This window comes from Octopus bimaculoides, chromosome 4 (genome assembly GCF_046866305.1).
Source record: "Octopus bimaculoides isolate indiv1 chromosome 4, ASM4686630v1, whole genome shotgun sequence".
NCBI lineage: Eukaryota > Metazoa > Mollusca > Cephalopoda > Octopoda > Octopodidae > Octopus > Octopus bimaculoides.
In genome coordinates this window covers 20411019-20432254 of record NC_142931.1, presented here as the reverse complement: position 1 = coordinate 20432254, position 21236 = coordinate 20411019, and the positions used below count along the sequence as shown (strand labels likewise).

The window sequence follows — 21236 nt, the reverse complement described above, 5'->3', positions numbered from 1 at the left end:
TAATCAAGAAGGAAAGCGAATAGCATAATAGAATCTTGAGATAATCTTTATCTTCTTTCACTTGTTTCAGTCATTGAACTGCGGCCATGCTGGGGCACTGCCTTGAAGAGTTCTGTAAAACATAACCCCAGTACTTCTTTTTTCAAGTCTGGTATTTATACTTGGGATCTTTTTTAAAACGGGGGCCACATTTTTCATTAACGAAACACTTTGAAACTTGGAACACTGGTAGAATGTGTCATATAAAACATCTTTTTCTCTTAGTCTTCTTAAAAAAAAAAAGAAATCCATAAGTTATTCCATGTGAAAGTTGTCGTATTTCTGTAATTTCAACCAATCACTGACGTCCATTCAGCCGATATACACTAAGTGCCGACTACATAAACAAACGATTCTGAAACAATTAACCCTAACCCTACGGTTAGAGTTAGGGTTAAAGCAAATTTAAAATGAAAAAAAGCAAATAAAACGAAGGTATGGAGATTAAATACGCTTTACATCGCTTAATCAGCCAAAGGAGTAAATGTAAACAACTGAATACTTGTCAGTGATTGGTTGAAATTATCGAAATAAGACAATTTTTTACATGAAATAAATTCGAATACAAAAATATTTTTCTGTTCTATAACACAAAATAGATAAGTATACGAAGTTTGAAAGTCTTTCCGTACCAAAAACACTACATAAAACATTAATGAAAAATGTGGCCCCCGTTTTAAAATAGATCCTATACTTGTTTTGCCGAATCGCTAAGTTAAAGGGACGTAAACAAACCAATACCGGTTGTTCAATGGTGGTGGGGTCAAATGCAAATACAAAGACACACTCCCATATATACAACGGCTCCCACATAGTTTCCGTCTACCAAATTCACCCACAAGGCACTGGCCTGTTCAGAGCAATAATCAGAGACACTTGCCCAAGGTACCATGCAATAAGACCGAACCTGCAACAACGTCGTTACAAAGTGAGCTTCTTAACCACACAGCCACTCATTCATTTCAATTAACAACTACCCAGAAACAATGCAAAAACGATGACAATGCGCGGCTATATGACATAGCTGTTAAAACAGAAAAACTTAACTGACATTGTATAAAGTAAATCTTTAAAAAAAAAAGTTGCACTCCTACAAAATGTGCAGTCGCGCTTGTGCACTCATTTATACATGCGCGCGCACACAATTCACAAACGCACCATACACACACACACATTTCGAGTCTTCAGCGATCACGTGCTGTTTCTTTTTTGTTGTGGATGACATCTTAATAAATTTTTGTTAAGTGTTAGAGACGGCCACGGAGCCGAAACAAAGCCTAAAACAGACTGGAATCGATCCCAAAGCCTGGGTCATTGAAGCTCAGGATAGGCTCGGCTGGCATCATTCCATCTCCACGGTGACAGATCGTTTTGAAGCTGAACGACAGAGGAAAGAGGAAGAGACACGACAAGAAAGAAAATGGAGGCTGCAACAACCAAAGCCTCCACCACGGATCTCTTGTGAACTTTGCAACAGACGCTTCCATACAAGAATCGGCTTCAGTAGTCATCAGAAGCATATACACGGACAGAGGGGAAGAAGTGGTCAACAATATACCAAATAAATTATCGGACACACGGTAAAACGCCGCCGACGACGAATAAGTGTTAGATTACACCAAACATTGAATACATTGCTCCCGTGGTTTTATGGGTTTTTCCACGTGTAACCTTTCCTTTTTCGAAGCGCCTCCCCCTTTGGGAGTTCTATTTATTGACTTATCAATTTATTTATCAATTTATTTATAATATCTTTCTCCGTTTTCTTCCTCTGTTTAGACGAACTTTCCTACCTTTTCGGACAAGACCTTTTGTAACCTTCGTCCTGTCTTTGTTCTTACATGTTTTTAATTGATATTAGCCCTTGTGGCCAATAAAACGAATTAATTATTACAAAGCTTTTAATTTTTGACTATCAATGAGGGTAACGAAAACTGCCTTTTAAAAATAAAATCGGCATTAAATTTTATTAACGAAACACTTGGATGATATCTTTACACACGCTCGCGCATACACATACAAAATCATTGTAACATAACAGTTCAAGTGCGTTGTTTTACGTTGATCGAACACTTGTAGCCAGCCATGAACACGCTTACACTTGTTAAGAATACCTAAGTCGATCGTTTGTGTCGAATAAAACGATTTGATTCTCAGCAGTTGCTTCACGTTACAAATGATTAATTTCAATACTGAAGGTGTCTGTCCGCATCAACCAGTGGTATATCAAAAGGCAGTTAGACCGGAAATTACAAAAATGATTTCTCAGCATTTACTGACGTTTCAGAAACTGAGTCTTTCCAGTGCTTTCCGGATTCTTGTTGAGTGATGAGGAAATTTAAGTAGTGAATTTGTGATTTCCTCTCCATTTATCCATCGGATTTATATAGGCCTTAAATCTTTTAGTGCCAATGTCGATAATTATGCCAGCCATCAGTCTTTGAAGAGCTCTTATGACATTAGTCACACCAACTAATAATGACCTTTCAACCTAGAATAAGTGTCCACCAGCTGGAAATGCAGTGTATCACTTATAGTCTTTGTGGTGTGGCATCTGATGGTATATGCTGCATTCAAATCAAGTTTGTAGTAGAATATATTGCAGGAAATCAGGAAATAGAATGTAAGAGATCTTCAACAGTGGGTCGTGAATTGTCAACTAAAAAGCAATAGCAGTTTATTGGTTTTGTGTATTACTATTTCTAACTATTACCACTAGTTATCGATATGGGGAGATCAAAGGCTCAATAGTACCGTCATCAAGAGGCCTTCTTAATAAATATTTCATCAAGAAGAGAGAACTGACAAGATTTAGTATCGGCTGGTTCCAAATCGTTGCAGAGTTGGGGGAAAATACAAGGGGTCAGCAATACTGGAACAAGTCAAGGAACAACGATTTTTTTTTAACGGTCGCTCGAGTTAGAAAGGGAGTTTCAGTTGTAGAAGAGCACAGGTTATGCACCTTTTCATAAAGGAAAGATACTTAAGGCGATGTTTGCTGTATAGAAGGACGAAGAAACAATCTGTCTAGACTGAGTTTCCAGGATAATTCAAGGGCATGATCACAATGTTCAAAACAGGGGAATTCTCAAAAAGAAATCCTTGTCGATAAAACTGGTAACATTAACCGAATCGAGTGAAACACCAAATACATTAGTTAGTTATATATGCGCTGATACCTTTTTCAAGTTCATTTCCTTGATGTACCCTAAGTGTACGACTGTTCTAGACGCTGATGTTGTAATTGTTTTTGACTGGCATGCTCCAGAAAATACCCAACCATTTTACAGTTGCGTAAAGTTTCGTTCTTTGCTGGACAATTTATGTGGCCATGGTAAAAATGTAAACTGTATTTTCATCTTTAAACTAATTTGCTAATGATGGCAGCAGTATGCTCATTGTTAAGAAAGCTGTACACTATTTGTGCTACAGTTCTAGATAGACCAATGAAAAAAGAGATGGAAATCTCTGGTAATCCTCTTACAGCTTCCAAATAAGGAACAGGTGACAGCTTGCTCCAAATTCAAGAAAGAATTCTCAGGGAGTTTTTCTTCTTTCTCTCTGAATATATATATATATATATATACACACACACACACACACACACACACACAGAGTTGCAGCCCGAAATTTACAGTATCTGGCGGGACTTTATAGAACTATGACACATGATTCGATGTCTTCACCTGGTTGCTGTTTTTATGTAACTAGAATCTGCAAAACATTGTAATCTGCTCTTCAATGAAACTACAATTGAGAGAAGCTAGATTGTCGTATTGTAGTTGTAATCTGCAATATGACCGAACATCAAAGTAAATTGAAGTTAGTGTGATCAGTTGAGTTTAGGAATTCAACAAGAAAGTTTTAAAATGTAGATTAATAAATATGTACGAACCCCCTCTGCTTGTATCTCATGAAATGATTTTAAAATAATGCGGCCAAAGAAAATTTTCCATAGTTATTGTTTTATTTCTTAGTGGAAAACGTACCCCGACGTACTTTCTAGCGAAACATGCGACACTAATTGCTTTGAGCACGTTGGCTTAGTATTTATTAATGAATTAAGGAAGTGATTACATATTTACAATTGAAGCAACGGTATTTTCAATGGAAATTGAAAACGGAATTAAAAGGAAACAGTTTAAGCTTACCTTATAATTCAATAGCTCGAATTTAAAACGTCTTTGTCAAGAGAAAATGGAGGACGGTGAAGCGTTGGTAGCTTTGCGCAGAATCAAAAATAGGGACAGAAATCTGACATGCGCATTCACTTTGTGTTTATTGTTAATTGATGCGTTTGATCTAGTAAGGAATATCTCCTCTTTAATACCCAAATTTCCAATATTCCAGTCGTTGTCTTTGATTAAAATGTTTTGCATAAAATCTAATCCTTCACTTTGGACTTGGAATTACTCCCAGAGGACAAAATGAACTCTGGTTGAGAAACAACCACTCGACCTAATATAGTTAGCCAGATTCTCCCCAAATCATATACACTTATCGTCTTTAAAAATCAAGGACTCACAAAATAACTTGGCCTAAGATAAATTATGTCTAACTGAAAGACAGGTATATATTTTTTTATCACCAGTTCATTCGATCAGTGTTGACATCAGGTTAACAACATCAACTTCTTTATAGATTTTGATAGTTAAGTATATTTGCTAAGGACTGGCTTCGTAAGGACATAAGCCGTTAAAAAATTGGTATGTAGAGCATCAACCGATGACTTAGCTGGATCACATAAGAAGAAGGAAATGAAGAAACGAGATTAGCACGTTTTATGTCGGTTTCAAATTTTGGCACAAGACCAGCAATTCAGGGGTGGGGTAAGTTGATTACATCAACCTCAGTACTCAACTGGTATATATTTTATCGACACCAAATGAATGAAAGGCAAAGTCGACCTTGGTGGCATTTGAACTCAGAACGTAAAGTCAGACGAAATGCCGCTAAGCATTTTGCTCGCCACCTTAAACTAAAATCTTTATATTGGTTTCCATTTTTGGCACAAAGCCAGCAATTTCGGAGGATGGATAAATCGATTACATCGACCCCAGTGCTCAACTGGTACTTATTTTATCGACCTCGAAAGGATGAAAGGCAAAGTCGACTTCGGCGGAATTTGAACTCAGAACGTAAAAACGGACGAAATGCCGCTGAGCATTTCGCCCGGCGTGCTAACGATTCTGCCAGATCGCCTCCTTAGAACCTTTTATATTAAACTGATAAAAATATTTTCCTCTCTCCCTTTCTCTCTCTTGTCCTGAGACTACTGTTGTTCTTTTGTTTCAGTTATGTGAACCACAAAAGGCCTCTGACACAATACTGTAAATTTAGGTCCTTCGTCACGGACTCTTGGCCACAAAAGTTTTATTCCCTGTTTTGTCTGCTTCTATATTGTAGCTTTCTCTAATTCTGTCGTCGAAATAAATAAACTGAATTGAATTGATGCGTCTCATCGTCAATATCAATGTGCATCTCCGTTTTTTAGCCAGACACACTATCTAGGAAAGGGTTTCATTATTTAGAGTCAATAGATCTGTCCTCATGCGCGGGAAATCCATATAGTAGTGAAGATGGAGGGTGAGGAGTGAGAGACCTAGTTCTCGAGAGCAGCCAATGGGCTCTCACTTTCATTGTTTATCTTTCGTCTGACTCACATAAATGATATATAAGGGAGGGAGGTTTTTTCTTTTTTTTTTAATGCCATTCCTGTAGACACCTACACATCAAAAATATTGGCCGATATAATATCTGACTACTTCTCTTTATACTGCTATCTTCTTAAATCTTTCATTCCCTGTCCATCATTTTGCCTTCACCTCTTTCTCATATATATTTCAACCCATTTCTCGTCTTTCTCCTTTCCCTCTCTCTCTCCTTCACTCTTTCAGTATTATACACACTTAAATCCAAAGAGAATATAAACTCTATTCATTTTCTCAAAATACGGTCCCCTTCCCAAATGACATACATCAACATTTCATCTTCCTTTTCTTTTTGCTTCGTTTTTATATTCAAGCTTTTTGCGCAACTGTTTAATAAATTGTCCGAATTGTTACAGCGTCAGACAAAAAATGCCTGTTGTATTTAGTTATACCTCCTTTAGTTCTGAGTTCAAATCTCACTAAAGTCAGCTTAACCTTTCATCTTCCTAATCATCGATAACATTCGAACTACTACTATAGTTGTACGGTATGTACAATCACGGCAACTTTTATTCTTTATAGTTCAGGTTTCGGCTCTTTCGAAAAGACTGCTTTCTACACATATCCCGATAAAGGCAAACTCTGAAATACTTGATTATCAGATGTTTTGAAGCTTGTTACAGGCACTCCAGAGCAGTCCCTTCTATATAGGGAAATCTTTTTCACTGTCAACAAAATAGGATCCAAGGTGTCTGAAGCCATCGACCTCCTTCAGATGTGAGCTATCGTTGAAACAAACTGGTTGTGGCTTTCGGCTTTATTGATGTAGTCGAACTTCTCATTAGAACTCAAAACATCTCATGGACTGAACACAAAACCAAAGAGGAGATTTATGGACACGTTCTGTATCTATCTCTACAATTATTGCTCAAACTGTGGATAAGCTTTGCTCATTATTACTATCGTCATTAACAACCGGCCATATCGGGTATTATATTTTGAAGACGCTAATAGATGACCTCTCAACTACATTGATGCTGCTGGCAAAGACGCACCATAAAAATGTTAAGTCTGCCATAGCTAACGGGAGAAATTTCTGGCGTGGCATTATGAGATGCATCTCAATGGCGACCACACGAAGAAGTAAAAGCGGTAAAAGAATCAATGGTCTACTTGTTTTAGAGGTAGTTGACTTTATCCATTGTCCAGTTTAACACTACTGTCCACTTGGAGCAGAGTTCACTCTGGTGAAAATATTCGGACTGTATCTCCACTCTAAACATATCTCGGTATCTTGAAGTACTCTTTGCTCATGCATCAGCCTCCTGAAGATCCTGCGATCATTTATAACCTCTTCCATTCCTTGTGACCATGTGACCTAGTGTTTATTTATTTTATACAGCAGTGGGTGATTAAATGTGTCGTTGGTTACATATTTTCTGCATTTCTGACGTCTGCAAGAGTAACAAGGGAGTGTCTGTAATTCGATACAAAACAAATATTGTGAGGATCTTCATCTGAAAACTACTGGATTTTTAGTTTTAGCGTTAATGTTTATTTTTACGCCGATATTGCCTGTAAAAGGCACAACTCACTCTCTCTCACACGCACACACACACGCACACACACGCACACACACGCACACACGCACGCACACGCACACACACACACACTGGGTTTCCACATAGTCTTTGCCGAAAAAGTTCTACACACAAGGTATAGATTAACACAAGGCTTCAATAGAAGACACTTGCCTTAAGTGTCGAGCAATGATATCGAAATCAGAACCACGTGGTTGCGAAACGAACTCCTTAATGCTACAATTAATTACACCTGTCTCCACACGTCTATGTTAGAAATCAGTAACAGAAACATTTTGGAATTTAAAATAATTTACATTTTAACTTCTAATTTATTATATTGACGCATAGCATCAGATCTACCAAAAGAAATATGAAATTGTGAGACGTTCATACCTTTCTTAGCGGCATGAGCTCCTTAGGTGAAATAAGACTGCATTAAAACTGAGTTTTGAACTCGGCTCTGCCACCACCTAACTCTCAATGCAGGGTGTTCACTTCACAAATTAGTATGGGATTCCAAACCGTGATAATTAGGTTGTTATGTTGTTAAAAAGCAGACGTAATGACTGGAAAACGAAGCTAGACTATATTCTAACATAATTAGTCCTAAAAGGCATCAAGCCACAGATCAATGTCCGTTTATATTGTTGCACCCTCATTAATTAGTTGGTTTGTGTTTGTTTTGTTTCTGTCTGCTCAATAGGATGAAACTAACATAGCATTAATAACGTACACAATTGGAATAGGAACATATAAACTTAGAACGAGAAGGTTGACCTCTTATTCACCCGCTCTTCGTTGCATTTCTGTATTTCTGAAATTAGTGATCATCTAGACAGATACATTAAGGAAAAGTACATATAGATTTATCATGATAATAACTAAGTATATCAGGCAGCGAGCTGGCAGAATCGTTAACACATCGGACAAAATGCTCAGCTGCATTTCGTCCGTCTTTATTTTCAGAGTTCAAATTCCGCCTAGATCGACTTTGTCTTTCATCCTTTCGAGGTCGATAAAGTAAGTACCAGTTGTATATGGAGTCGCTGTAATCGACTAACCTCTCCCTCCTACAGTTGCGGGATTTGTGCCAAAATTTGAAACATTCATTAAATATCATTTTCAAAGTCTGCATAATTGCATACAATTAGCTTACAATTGTATATTGCGTAATTGTATAATTCGGTTAATTGGGAAACATTTTAAAACACCGAACCTTTTTGTAAGCAAATCAATGACAAAATTCATCAGTTCATTGCTTATGGTTGATTTCAATTTCAGTTAATTTTTATAAAATGCATTCGGCATTTTAAAACGTAAAGTATTTGTTTTCAGGTAAATACGATGTTCAGGAAGCTCCCGTTTCCCAGTTTTGTCCACTTGACATTCCATTTTAATGATCAGAAAATACACAAAAATCAATAAAATTAAAAAATCAAAACACACTATCTTGTAGAGCAAAAAATTATCTTTCGAATAACATAAAACATTTTGCCAATGCGTTTTAATTCTGCGTGCATTTTTAAATTTGGAAAAAAAAAGAAAAAAAAGAAAAAAACGCCCATGAATTATTCTTCAACCCAATATATGTGTATGTATACACACACACATATACGTACGTGCATAGAGACGTAGATATAAGGAATTTATCATTTGCAGAAAATTTTGACATAATCCGGAATTTAACTTGATGTGCTTATTTGTTCCACAAATAAATACTTCAAGTTAAATTCCGGATTATGTCATAAACATAAGAAATATATTTCAATATAGCTATTAAAAAAGCAATAAAACCAATACCGAATTAAAAAATAAACAGAAAGGAAAGGAAAATAAAGCATGGGTGAAATTAAAATTTTTTTCAGCCCTTATCTTTACCCACAGTAATTTTTCATGTTTGTACAAGAGTACCAGTGACGTAGCAAGAAAGAAGATGGCAGAGTGAAATGATGCAAAATTTCTTCAGGTATTTCATACTAGTTAGTGATGATGGGTGCTATAAAAGTGTCTTTACCTTTCTGGGCCTGAGGAACTTTGCTATGTCACTGGGGATTGTCTTTGAAGGGATGTGAGTATAATCGACTGAATTAATCTCAGACCGTTGCCCCCCACCCTGCCGTTAACACTTGTTTGCTCTTACTACCTCTGTCTTCTTCCTCCCTTACCTATCTCTTCGCACTCGCGACAGCCATCTCCTCCCCCATAGCGGTGAGCAGGGGGGGGGGGCCGAGAACGCCGGAGGTCTCCACTGCCATAGGCTCAACCATAAACCTGTTAGAAAGCGAACGATACCTTGACAGTTTGCTTTCATCAGCCTGACGAGCAGCAGAGCCTGGGCTGGTAGCTGAGCACACCACGTTACTGCTGGAAGAGGTGTCACAGTATGTGGCATCCCAGATGAGGGGATTACGGCCACGGAATGGGAAAACTGTCATACTGTTCTGCCGTTTAGCCTCCCCTCAGTCTAGCTCTGCTGGCTCGAGCTGGAAAGGGAAGCCTACTGCGTCTAAACCATACTTTATGAATTTGTTAGAGGCGGCTATCACCATGACAACATGATAGTGGGTGGAGGCCGAAAAAAATCCACTGTGGGTTCGCAGCGGTATTCATAAGGCTCACAGACCTGGAGGTCAAGCCTCAGGGAAACACCGATGCGCAGTGCCAGTCACTAATGATGGCACCGCATTGAGTCTATCTTCGCTGTGAGGATCGGAGGCAGAGCAGAAACATGTCAGACAATGCTGGTCAAGCACTAACTCGTTTGAGAGCATGCTACACTGGATGGCGTCCCATTTCTTTTGAGAAGACCGGTCGTCCACAGAAGGGAGAGGAGGATGGACGCCAGCAGGGCGCAGGCCGAGCTGGCTCCATGTCGCGTAGGTCACTCGGCACTCCTCAATCACAGATGGTTCTATTATGTTGTGGAGAACCCTTTGAAATGTTGCACTTCTCATACGATATAACATTTATTTTATTGTTTGAACTACTTATATTATTATTTTCCAATACAAACAACCACTATAGTTTTCTATAATTCCTATGTACAATCCATTACTATACTCTCCTAGAATTCTACTTTCACTATATTATATATGTAGAAATAATTAAGATAATATTATTAATTGACTAAAATTGATTTATCCTCACAGCATAATTATTTCTTATTACATTTTTAGTATCCATTGCATTAAATATGTTGATGGCTTAGTGGTTAGAGCGTCGGGCTCACAGTCATGAGGTAGTGTGTTGTGTTCTTAAGCAAGACACTTTATTTGACGTATTTGCCTTTGCCTTTCCCTCGGATAACATTGAAGAGGAAGGCTGGTATGTATGGGCAACTGCTGGTTTCCATAAACAACTTTGCTCAGACCTGTGCCTCGGAGGGTAACTTTCTAGGTGCAATCCCACGGACATTCATGACCGAAGGGGGCCTTTACCCTTTACTTACTCACTTAAGCCCTTCGCTCTTAATGGAACAAAGGCTATCGATGATTTTTTTTCTCCCCCGTTATTAACTCTGGGCTGCTTTTCTGCTTCTCCCAGATTGGATCCCCACTCTTTGCAGCTTCCTCTCAAATTTTGCTGGATCGCGTCATATGCTTCCTTGAGGGAAGCCCTTCTTTCCCAGCTCTTACTCGTTGTGAATTGTTATCGATGCTTCTGTAAGCTTGTTTGTTTCTAAGTAGGGGTGTCGGTCCTACGCAAACCCATTTTTACCTCTGGGAAAAGATGATCCATATTACTCTGGTCTCTATCCTTTAACCTGTCCAGCACGGGAGGCCCTACGAGGAGCTTGCGCTCCGCTGGTACATCTCTCAGAGTAATTGAGGCACACAAGCCGCCATCATATCGCAACATGGTCTGAATCTTGTGGTACTCGCTAATACTAATTCAACTAATAATTAAATCCCGAATAACAAATCCTTATTCATTTGTAAGGATGTGGGCGTAGTCGATTGAATCAACTGCAGATCGTTGTCTCCTCCTCCTCTTCCTCCTCCTCCTCCCCTCACCCTCCTCCTCCCTTCACCCTCCTGCTCCCTTCACCCTCCTGCTCCCTTCACCCTCCTGCTCCCTTCACCCCTCCCCCTTCCTTCTTCTTTCATCCTCCCCTTTCTGGTCTTCCTATTCATTTGCTTCTCATTAGAGAACTAATAAGATCACCCAATCATCTTCTTTCATGGTATTCTAACCTTATTAAACTTAATAACTGCTCCAGCTGATTTCTCAATTATATGAAGTTGTATTATAATCGATATGAACTGTTTACAGTCCATATCGATTATTTCTAACCTCACAGATTTTCACACATATCAAACAAACCACTAGTTATGAAGCCAAATGTTAAAAAAGATTATTGCACGAAACAATAATTAGTGTTAGATGCAATAATGAAAATAATTTCAAATTTTGGCGCAGGGCCAGCAATTTCGCGATGGGGGTACTCAACTGGTTCTTATTTTATTGACCCTGAAAAGATGAAAGACAAAGTCGACCACGGCGGAATTGGAACTCAGAACGTAAAGAGAGATGAAATACCGCTGATTATTTCGCCCGGTGTGCTAACGATTCTGCTTGCTCGCCATCTTGGTAATAATAACGCAAGACATTGTATCACTACTGTCTACAGAATCATCTAGCACAAACTGACAAAAAACAAGGTCCCCGCCATAAAAAAATATTAATGAACATTTAAAAAATCTCTTTCCCGTTTTTAAATGATAAGAAAATATGAAAACGTGGTTCAAATTTTGTGGTTCCTTCAATCGCAACTGATTGCAAGTAGTTAGTTAACACAGTTTAATATATTTCATGCTTGAAAATGTTCTTTCACATAAATAAATTGTGTGAAAAGCCGACTTCACCCTCTCCCCACTCACAGCAAAAGATTTTAAAGGAGTAAATCCTTTATCTGAGATCATTTTATAAATGTTTTCCCTTTTATAAATGTATTTTATAAATGTATTTGCCTTTTAGCATATCATTTGGCAACAAATCAATAACTTCCAGTTGAAGATCTATTGGATGTTACTTCAATAATGCATTCAAATGGCTTTTGAAAGGTTTTTAATGATTTCACATTTTTATTGAGATTTGCCAGACTCTGTTAATACTGTGACTTCTGTCAAGTGAAAATGTAATGAGTGATTTAGAAAGGAAACAAGAATTTTGCTTCTGTCGTATATTTATCACAGCAAGAAAAGTGACCAAAGTTATTTATCATAAGCTGGGATTGGTAAAAAAAGTTATTTTATGCTTCTACAGCAGAGTTTATGCCGCTTATAAACTCAGAATGGCATTGTGATCTAAGCTGGAGCTCGTTAAGTGGTGGATGCCGTTTTGCCACACCATTTGCCGTTTGCAGTTTGTGCCTGAGAACAATTTTCCTCATTAAAATAAATAAAAATCCTCATCAGAAGTTTTAAAAACCTCCCGAGATAACTTTACCGTTACTAAACAATCTTTCAGTAGTGTGGAACGGTTGCTTAGTAGCATTACTATTACTAGACCATCATTCAATAGTGTAATACAGCAAATTGCTATATTCAGTTTGTATTTCTTCCCAAAATGTTCGAAACTGACATTGATTGAGCACATGCAATCAAATAAAATTCGCTGTTTGTTGCTTGGTTCTGTCACAGATGATAGATCTAAATGTTTTACGCAAAGTTCCTGGTGATGAATGGTGCAGTAAAACACCAAAGAGTTTTTTTTTTTTACATTTTATACTGTCACAAGTTGTGTAGGCTCAGTCAATATAACCTTTCTTTACGCCACACAAAATTTTTCCATCGTCGCTTGTAAAATACTTTAAATGTTTTTAAACTAAGTTGTACTTAGTTAATGTTTTCTTCAGCTCCTAGGAAATGTCATCATCAATAGCTAGCTGTTCCATGACTACATAGTCAGCATTAATTCCCAAACAATAGCAACACCGAACTGTCAGACGCAGCTGTCCATTCATCAAGAATCAGAGAAAACAAAACAGAACAGAAATCTTTCGTATTGTTGTTTAATTGGAACAAGATATTGCCTCCTATGTCTTCGACTCTCCTAGTCTCTGATTTTGTAGAAAGACTAATTGTTTGAATAAATTTATTTTTACAGGACATACATATAGGTGCAGGCACGGCTGTGTGATTAAGAAGATAGCTTTGTAACCGAGTGGTTCTGTGTTCAGTCCCAATGTGGGGGACCTTGGGTAAGCAGTCTTCTGCTATAGCCCCGGGCCGACCAATACTTTCGTGAGAGATTTTAGTAGACGGGAACTATATGGGAGCCCATCGTATATTTTATATATATATGTGTTTGTCTCGTCTCATCGGTTGACAAACGGTGTTTAGTTTACGTACCTCCTCGTAACTTACCAGTACGGTGAAGTACACCGATACAATAAGTACCAGACTTCAAAAACAAATACTGGCGTCTATTTGTTCGACTTAAATTTTTCAAAGCTATGCTCCAGCATGGCCACAGTCCAATGACTGAAACAAGCAGAATATAAAAGATACTTCTTTAGCTGTTGTAACCACAAAAAAATTAATTAATTCACCGCCACTAAATGGTTTTTTTTTCTTGGTTTGCAAACAATCTACTCTCAGACTAGCCTTTTAGTTACTTCTTTATTAGCATTTATCCAAGTAAAAAAAAAAACATGTCTGTTAAAAATACTGATAAAATACTTTCATATCTCCCATGACGTAGTTTTTCTATTTGAAGTGAATTAGGATATGAATACTTCGTTTGATAATGCTTACGTATATTATATTCCTCCAGGACTGCGTTATTCTTGCTGCATATTACACAATACGTTTTTGTTGTTTGGCTTTTTCAGTTACAAAATATTCCATCGTCCAATATACTTTAAAAACGTGACATTCGCAACCAATTTTTTACACACACACACACGCACACACACACACACACACACACACACACACACACACACACACACACACACACACACACACACACACATTTACGTTTATTGTTATATTCAGTTATAATAAATGCAATTTTACATTAACCTGATGGCTTACTCTATACTTTTGTAGAGAACTAATTTATTATTTTTAAACAAGAATATTATTGGCAGTGACTTCGAAGCTTCGGCCATCTAAGCCATCAGCGGACTGCAGTCTGAAACTTCGAAGTCAGTGTCAATAATATTCTTATTTAAGAATATTTTATACATACATACATATATGTATATATAAAGCAAAATATGAGTTAGAGGTTATTCAACTATCTAAGGGATAAATGTATCGTAGACACTACTGGTCTATTGCCTAACTATGTATAGTTATAGCTATAAGGTATACAGTAGTTGGTAATTTAAAGGTAAAACTGTGGTTTAATATACATAGAAAAGAAAAGAAATGGAGCAGTAATTAACAATGAGAAGTTGATCATTGGTATTAAAAAGTCATAGCTTAATTGTAGTTCAGAACCATTTACAGCTGTTTCTATTTATTAAATCGAGGTAAATTTGCATTTACCTCGTTCAGTTTAACAAACATCGTCAGAATGATTTAGAGGAATATAAATAGGAGAAAAGGGAGAAGAAAGGAAAAGGAAAAAGTTCGTTAAGACTTTAGGCTTACATTTTAGTGACTTTTTGGGTTCCAAGTGTGTGTACGTTTCTTCAATTAGATGTATGGATCAGTAAGCGAGGAAAATGACAAGTTGACCGGCGGTGTTAGTCGAAGGAGATATACCTGGTGGACATATCCAGTGTTGTTAATTGTAATATATAATGCTGTTTGTGACCGCTAGGTTAGTTCCTATGGTTACAAATAATGCCCTTATTAAAAACTAAGGATGCTTCTTAAAGTTAGTACAACATAATGTATATATATGGGCTATGTAAAGGAATAATAAAAAAAAGATAAAGAGTACATAAAAGATCAATAAAGATCAATTAATATATAACGTGTTAAGTGTGTCGGCTATCTAGCTTTAAAGGGAATATATTATCGAGGATTATATGCCCTAGTGTACAACGTAGATTCTAAATAGATAGTTTGGTTAATCTGAGTAATTTAATTTAAAATTGCGATGTGATGTTAAATTATGCTCTGTGGTAAGTGGGATGGTTCGGGGAGGTAATAATATGTTAGGTGGATCAGCTAATAACCTGCAGTGTGGTTATTAGCAATATTTAGAGAATAAGAATTTATCTTTATGCAAACATGCTATATTTCTCGTTTCGTTTATTAAGTAATTCTGATTTGGCCATTAAAATGAAGAATTTCTCATTTATGCATAAATTACAGCGATTATTATTAAGGTTATATGAAGATGCTTTGGTTAGGATACGCCATTCTAATCTATAATTAATGTTATTGTCTTTCAGTTCCCAGATGTAACTACTTAGTCCTGTAGAGTTCGTTTTACTTCTATTTCTGAAACTTGAGCGACGGGAATTATATTTAAGTTTTATTTCATTTTTAGTTCTGAACTACAAGAACGACAATTAAACTACGACTTTATAATACACTTCATCAGTTATCGGCTGTCTATCTACTCCTAATTTCAAGCATTCAACGACAATATGAGTCTTCAAAGACAGTTGCTCCCATAAATTCTAAAATAAAATTTAGGATTTATGGAGAGTCAAAAGTTGGGAAAAAAAACATGACATTGGAGCCATATAAGGAAACCGAACGAAAACGAACATCGAGGACCGTTAGACCAGAACGAGAGGAAACTAGTGAACATTGGGAGAAACAATTTTTTGAAAAGAGAAAAGATAGAAGAGAGAAAGAGGAAAAAAAAACGTCTGCTATTTTGAACGTCCGTGCAGCAAAAGAAAGATGGTCACGTGAGGAAAAGAAAGATGGACGATGGTCACGTGTGAGCAACGAGAGAGAGAGAGAGAGAAAGAAAGAGAAAGAGGGGAGAGAGAGGGGGAGAAAAAGGGAATTAGAGAAGGATGGAGGAAGAAAACAGCATAGAGGAGAGAGTCACATCAAAAAGGTGAAGAGATAAACCTACTTGGAAATGGATGTGTCGCGTTCAATTAACTGATAAATAACACACACACACACACACATATATGTATATATACATATATATATACATACATACATACATATATATATATATATATATATATATATATATATATATATATATATATATATATATATATACATACATACATGCATACATGGGTACAGGACGTCACCAACGGTGCAAATAACATGAAATACGTAAACAACAAGAAAAAATAGGAAACAGGACAAGTAAAAACAAAGAAAAAGGACTCTTCATCAGTTGTCAGCTGTTTATCTACTCCCCATTTCGAGCATTCAACGACAATATGGGTCTTCAAAGACAGTTGCTCCCATAAATTCTAAAATAAAATTTTGTATTTATGGAGGGTCAAAAATTTGGGAACAAAAACATGACAGTGGAGACATACAAGGAAACCGAACGAAAGCAAACACGGAGGGTCGTTAGACCAGAACGAGAGTAAAACAGTGAACACTGGGTGAAACAATTTTTTGAAAAGAGAAAAGATAGAAGAGAATGTACTGTTCTGTGATAGAAAATTCTACAAGAAAAGTACTCCATCTGGTGAGAGATGAAAATTATTTATTTAAAGGACACAATACATGTCTTTAAGTGCTACTAATAGTTTCATATGTTGAGAAATATCTCAAATATATTCATCAGGCACAGACCACATATCATAACGAACTAAAAAAAATTGAATAAGTGAAGAAACGCGAAAAAACTGAGAAGGCGGCATATAGAAAACGCAGAAGGCTAAAAAAAAAAACGGGAAATGAAAACACAAAAGCTAAAATGTAGAAAGTAGAAAGTAAAAGAGAAAAAAGAGTTTTCCTCCTTTGACATTAAATAATAAGTCTGGAACAAGTTAATCAGGAATAGGCGGAATTTCCCAATTCTTCGAAATACATTTATATATATGTTTGCAACCACTGAAAATTTCACTGAAAAGTTCAGTAGAGAGTTAGCGATCTTAGATCTGAACAGGTTTTGCGCTCTTTCAGCTAAACAAAGCCTACATTTATTCGATCCATTAACATAAGGTATGGATTTCTTAATTATTTTCCACTTAATCACATGTGGTGTTTCGTTATCTTTCAAACTCCATATGTAGCTAGCCAACTTAGTGGCTTTGCTTTTGTCCTTATGTCGGAAGGAGGCTATGCGATTGGTATAGCGATTTTTAAATTCTCCTTCACATAATCCAATATAGGTCTTCTTATCTGTTGTATTATTATTTAGGGTTGTAGTAACTTCAGCCTCATATATGATAGATTTAGTCATATATCGTTGGTCAAGTGGACAGGATCCTAGGTCGTGACAGTTACAACTGGATTCAAGCTCTTGGTATTGACCACGTGTAATGATACTTTTCATATTGGGGCAGCGGCTATATGGTAATTGTAACTATCGCGACCAGGATCCTTTTCACAAGTACTCTTCCTCTGCTGTCGCTCTTGGGAAGGAGATGTAGGCAGATCCTGATGAGTAATTACGTAACAATGAAATCAATCGGTCTATCTTCATCACATTGTTGTCTTCTAGTTACAGGCCAGTCCTGATTGATCAGATCAATAACCGAAAGTACAGAGTCATGGTCATCCAGTCTTTTTTTTTTTCTGATATAGTGCATCAAGGATCATATGCTATATTTGATGGCATAAAAGAGACATGGACATATTAGACTCACCCCAATTTCAGGAGCCAATATTCTGGTAAAAAATAAGGCTTAAGCGTTAAAGCTTATGGGATGCCCAATTTCACATATAGGGACCTGGTGGGGATTTTTGAAACATTTTCCGGGGTAATAAAAGTATGTTTTATATGATATCAAATAAAATACTTTGTTCAATGTGTCCTTCCTTTTTTAAGACGATAAAATGTATCAAGAAGATTTGACTGTCATTTTTAATTCCTCGAGTGGTTACGTAGAGGCCACTTCCTCATTGGCTCGTAAATGTAGATGCTATTCCAATAGCTTGTCATTTTTAGTAATTTCTTGCAAACACAAAAATGGGTAATTCTAGTGTATGTACGAGGCAGAACGAAATTAGAAGATTCCGCTTTAAATAAATTGTTGTGTTTATTAAAGCTGCAATTTTGTTGAAGCTACATTTGTTTTATTTACTGAAATTACAATCCAACTTCTTGGCATCGGTAGTTCAGACTTCTTCCGTAACGTATAATTATCTGAACTGAAAAATGTCTGTTGTATCCGGAATGAAAACAGTTTACAACTTATCATTGTAATTGATGTTGTGATCTACATACAAGCTAGTTGAGAATTGCCAGACCGGTCTTATCTTGTTGGACAAGGTAGCTATTCATAGCAGTGATTTTACAAATTTCGTAAAGTAAGAAGATAAATTTGGTGTGCTGTGAAGCGAGGTGATATTCTGACGCTTAGGGTAGAAAGCATCTTTGAAGAAATGAGAAGTGTGTTGTTAGAAGACAGTTGATTTAAGTTGAAGAGTGAAATCAAAAACACAAGTGGGAAGAAGTTGGGGGAGGCATTAAGCGGGGAGAAAATCAACAACGAACGCAATGACAGGTAAAGAATAGTAAGATGAGGAAAGAAAGGAAAAAGTAAAACATTTGAAGAATATGTATAACGGGTTATGTTACGATTAAATTGCTCTAAGTTTGTGAGATAGCGCAATAATGAACGATCTCTTACATATGTTTTATATATGTATAGCACACATGTACAAGGACACATAAACGCGTATGCAGACACGGTGAAGTTGGGGTTTTTTTTCTTCCGGCAAGGGTAGATAATAAGAATTAGTGTTAGTATGCAATGAAATTAGTCAAATCATTTTCGAGTGTCCAAGTTTCTAAATTTACATGTTTAAATTTATATTAATGTTAATTGGTGGTATCGACCGTAAGCACTAACATGAAAAAATATACATTATTTCTGTGAGAACAACCGGTTTTATTTAGAGCAGGGGTGGGGAGACCCCCACCCACGGGCGCAATTGCACCCGCGAGCCCATTTTATTGCGCTCGCAGGCTGATATTCTTGTATGTACAAAATAAAGTTAATTTTTCAATTATGAAAATTATACAATATTCGTATGCCTATTTGCGACATAGGTCGGATTTCCACTACGACTTAAAACGGTCAAACTCGAACAGAAATCGTCCGGTAATTGCTATTTGGATGAAATTTTGTTTTCACTATAAAACACAGATTGTTAGGTTTGTATCACCTCCTTGAGACCCAACTACACTTTAGCTGAGACAACTAAAAATATATTGCATGTATCGAAATAATTTTTATATGAAACGAAAGCTGAAGGGTTGTAGAAGATACTGTGTAAAAGTTATTCATATCCAAGAACCTCAAGTATTTAAATTTTCCTCCCTTTTTCATTTGTCACGTTTTTACGAAAAAAAATTAATCTCCGAAATCGACATTCATCCTCTTTCTGTCAATCGATAAGCAAAAAAAAAAAAAAATTTAAATCTATTAAAGATCAAAAACAAATTGGTAAAGCTTCATCGAAACAGAAAATACTAATTTGGTGCTCTTCTAAAAAAGCAGTAAAAAATAACGTTTTTCGAAAGGGGTGTCACATTTTTGCTGTCAGTCGGTGTCAAGAAGGTCAACAGGAGTTACTTTCATCTGCCATCGGCTTATCAGTTATCGCCCTTCCTTATCCTCTTGCTTGTCAACACCAGTGTGGAGAAGGGAATGAGAAAAACCAAGTTAAACCTTACAGAACCAAACAATATCTTAATTTTTTTGCAGATTTTTTATTTTTTACTATTTTTAAAACACTAATTGAATGCATTACGATTACGAGCCAGTTGGCTTTTGTTTTTCCTAGGCAGCGGTAATAACAAAAATTCCGAAAGTGATATAAATTTAACCGGTTATAACTTTGTTAACGTTGTTAAATCATTTTTTCAATACACTTATCAATATGGCAAGCGGTTATAAAAACCCTATGAAAAGAAGTGCTGGTGAACATGCTTTGTTCGATGAAAATGGACTGAGCTTTATTTTTTAATTGAAATAGGTAACAAGTGCATTTGTCTTATCTGCAACGAACAAGTAGCCGTTCATAGAAAATATAATATAGAGAGGCATTTTGTGAGGAAGTATAAGACCTATGAAAATTTGAAAGAATCTGAACGTTTAGACAAGCTAGCTTCCATGAAAGAAAATTTGATCAAAAGGCAAACTTTTTTTGAAAGGCTGATTCTTGAAAGTGGATCAGTTACTCGAGCTGGTTATGCGGTATGCGAAAATATTGCTAAAAAATCTCAAGCCGCGTAGCGATAATGAATTCGTGAAAGAATGTATCCTTACTGCTGTTGAGAATATATGCTCAGAAAAACTTGATTTGTTGGGAAATATTAGCTTATCAAGAAGAACTGTTTCTGATCGTATTAAAGATATTGTTGATGACATTCAAAATTCTCAAAAATCTGATTCACCAGAATTCGTATTATATTCATTAGCTATAGATGAGACAACTGACCTGTCTAATACTGCTCAGATGGCAATATTTATACGTGGAATAACTGCAAAATTCAACATTCGGGAAAATTTCTTGCTAGAGATTTATTTCAAATGGTCAACTGAGCCTTGAAAGATTTTGATTTACCATATGAAAAAATGAGTGGTCTTACTCCAACTATGGTAGGTCGTGAAAAAGGGTTCGTAGCTCTGATTAAGAATGAATTTAAGAAGCGTGTTTTGGATCCAGAAACTTTAATTGTGTGTCACTGCTTTATTCGTATGGAAAGTTTATGTGCAAAATCTCTCAAGATGGGCAATGTAATGATAATTTTAACTAAGGCCGTTAATTTGATAAAAAGCAAAGGGTTGAATAATGGGAAATTTAAAGAATTTTTGAAAGATCTTGAAACCGAATATGGGGATTTATTGTACCAGTGTGAAGTTAAGTGGTTAAGTAAGGCCCAAATGCTT

General features: G+C 36.5%; 1 protein-coding gene across 1 annotated transcript; it reads left to right on the top strand.

Annotated features, from left to right (window-relative positions):
• The first annotated feature begins 20535 nt into the window (after nt 1-20535).
• LOC149135976 (general transcription factor II-I repeat domain-containing protein 2-like) lies at nt 20536-20895 on the top strand. The gene has a single exon (XM_089350034.1). The coding sequence runs from the start codon at nt 20536-20538 to the stop codon at nt 20893-20895; it is 360 nt and encodes a 119-aa protein (XP_089206160.1).
• The last annotated feature ends 341 nt before the right edge of the window (nt 20896-21236 follow it).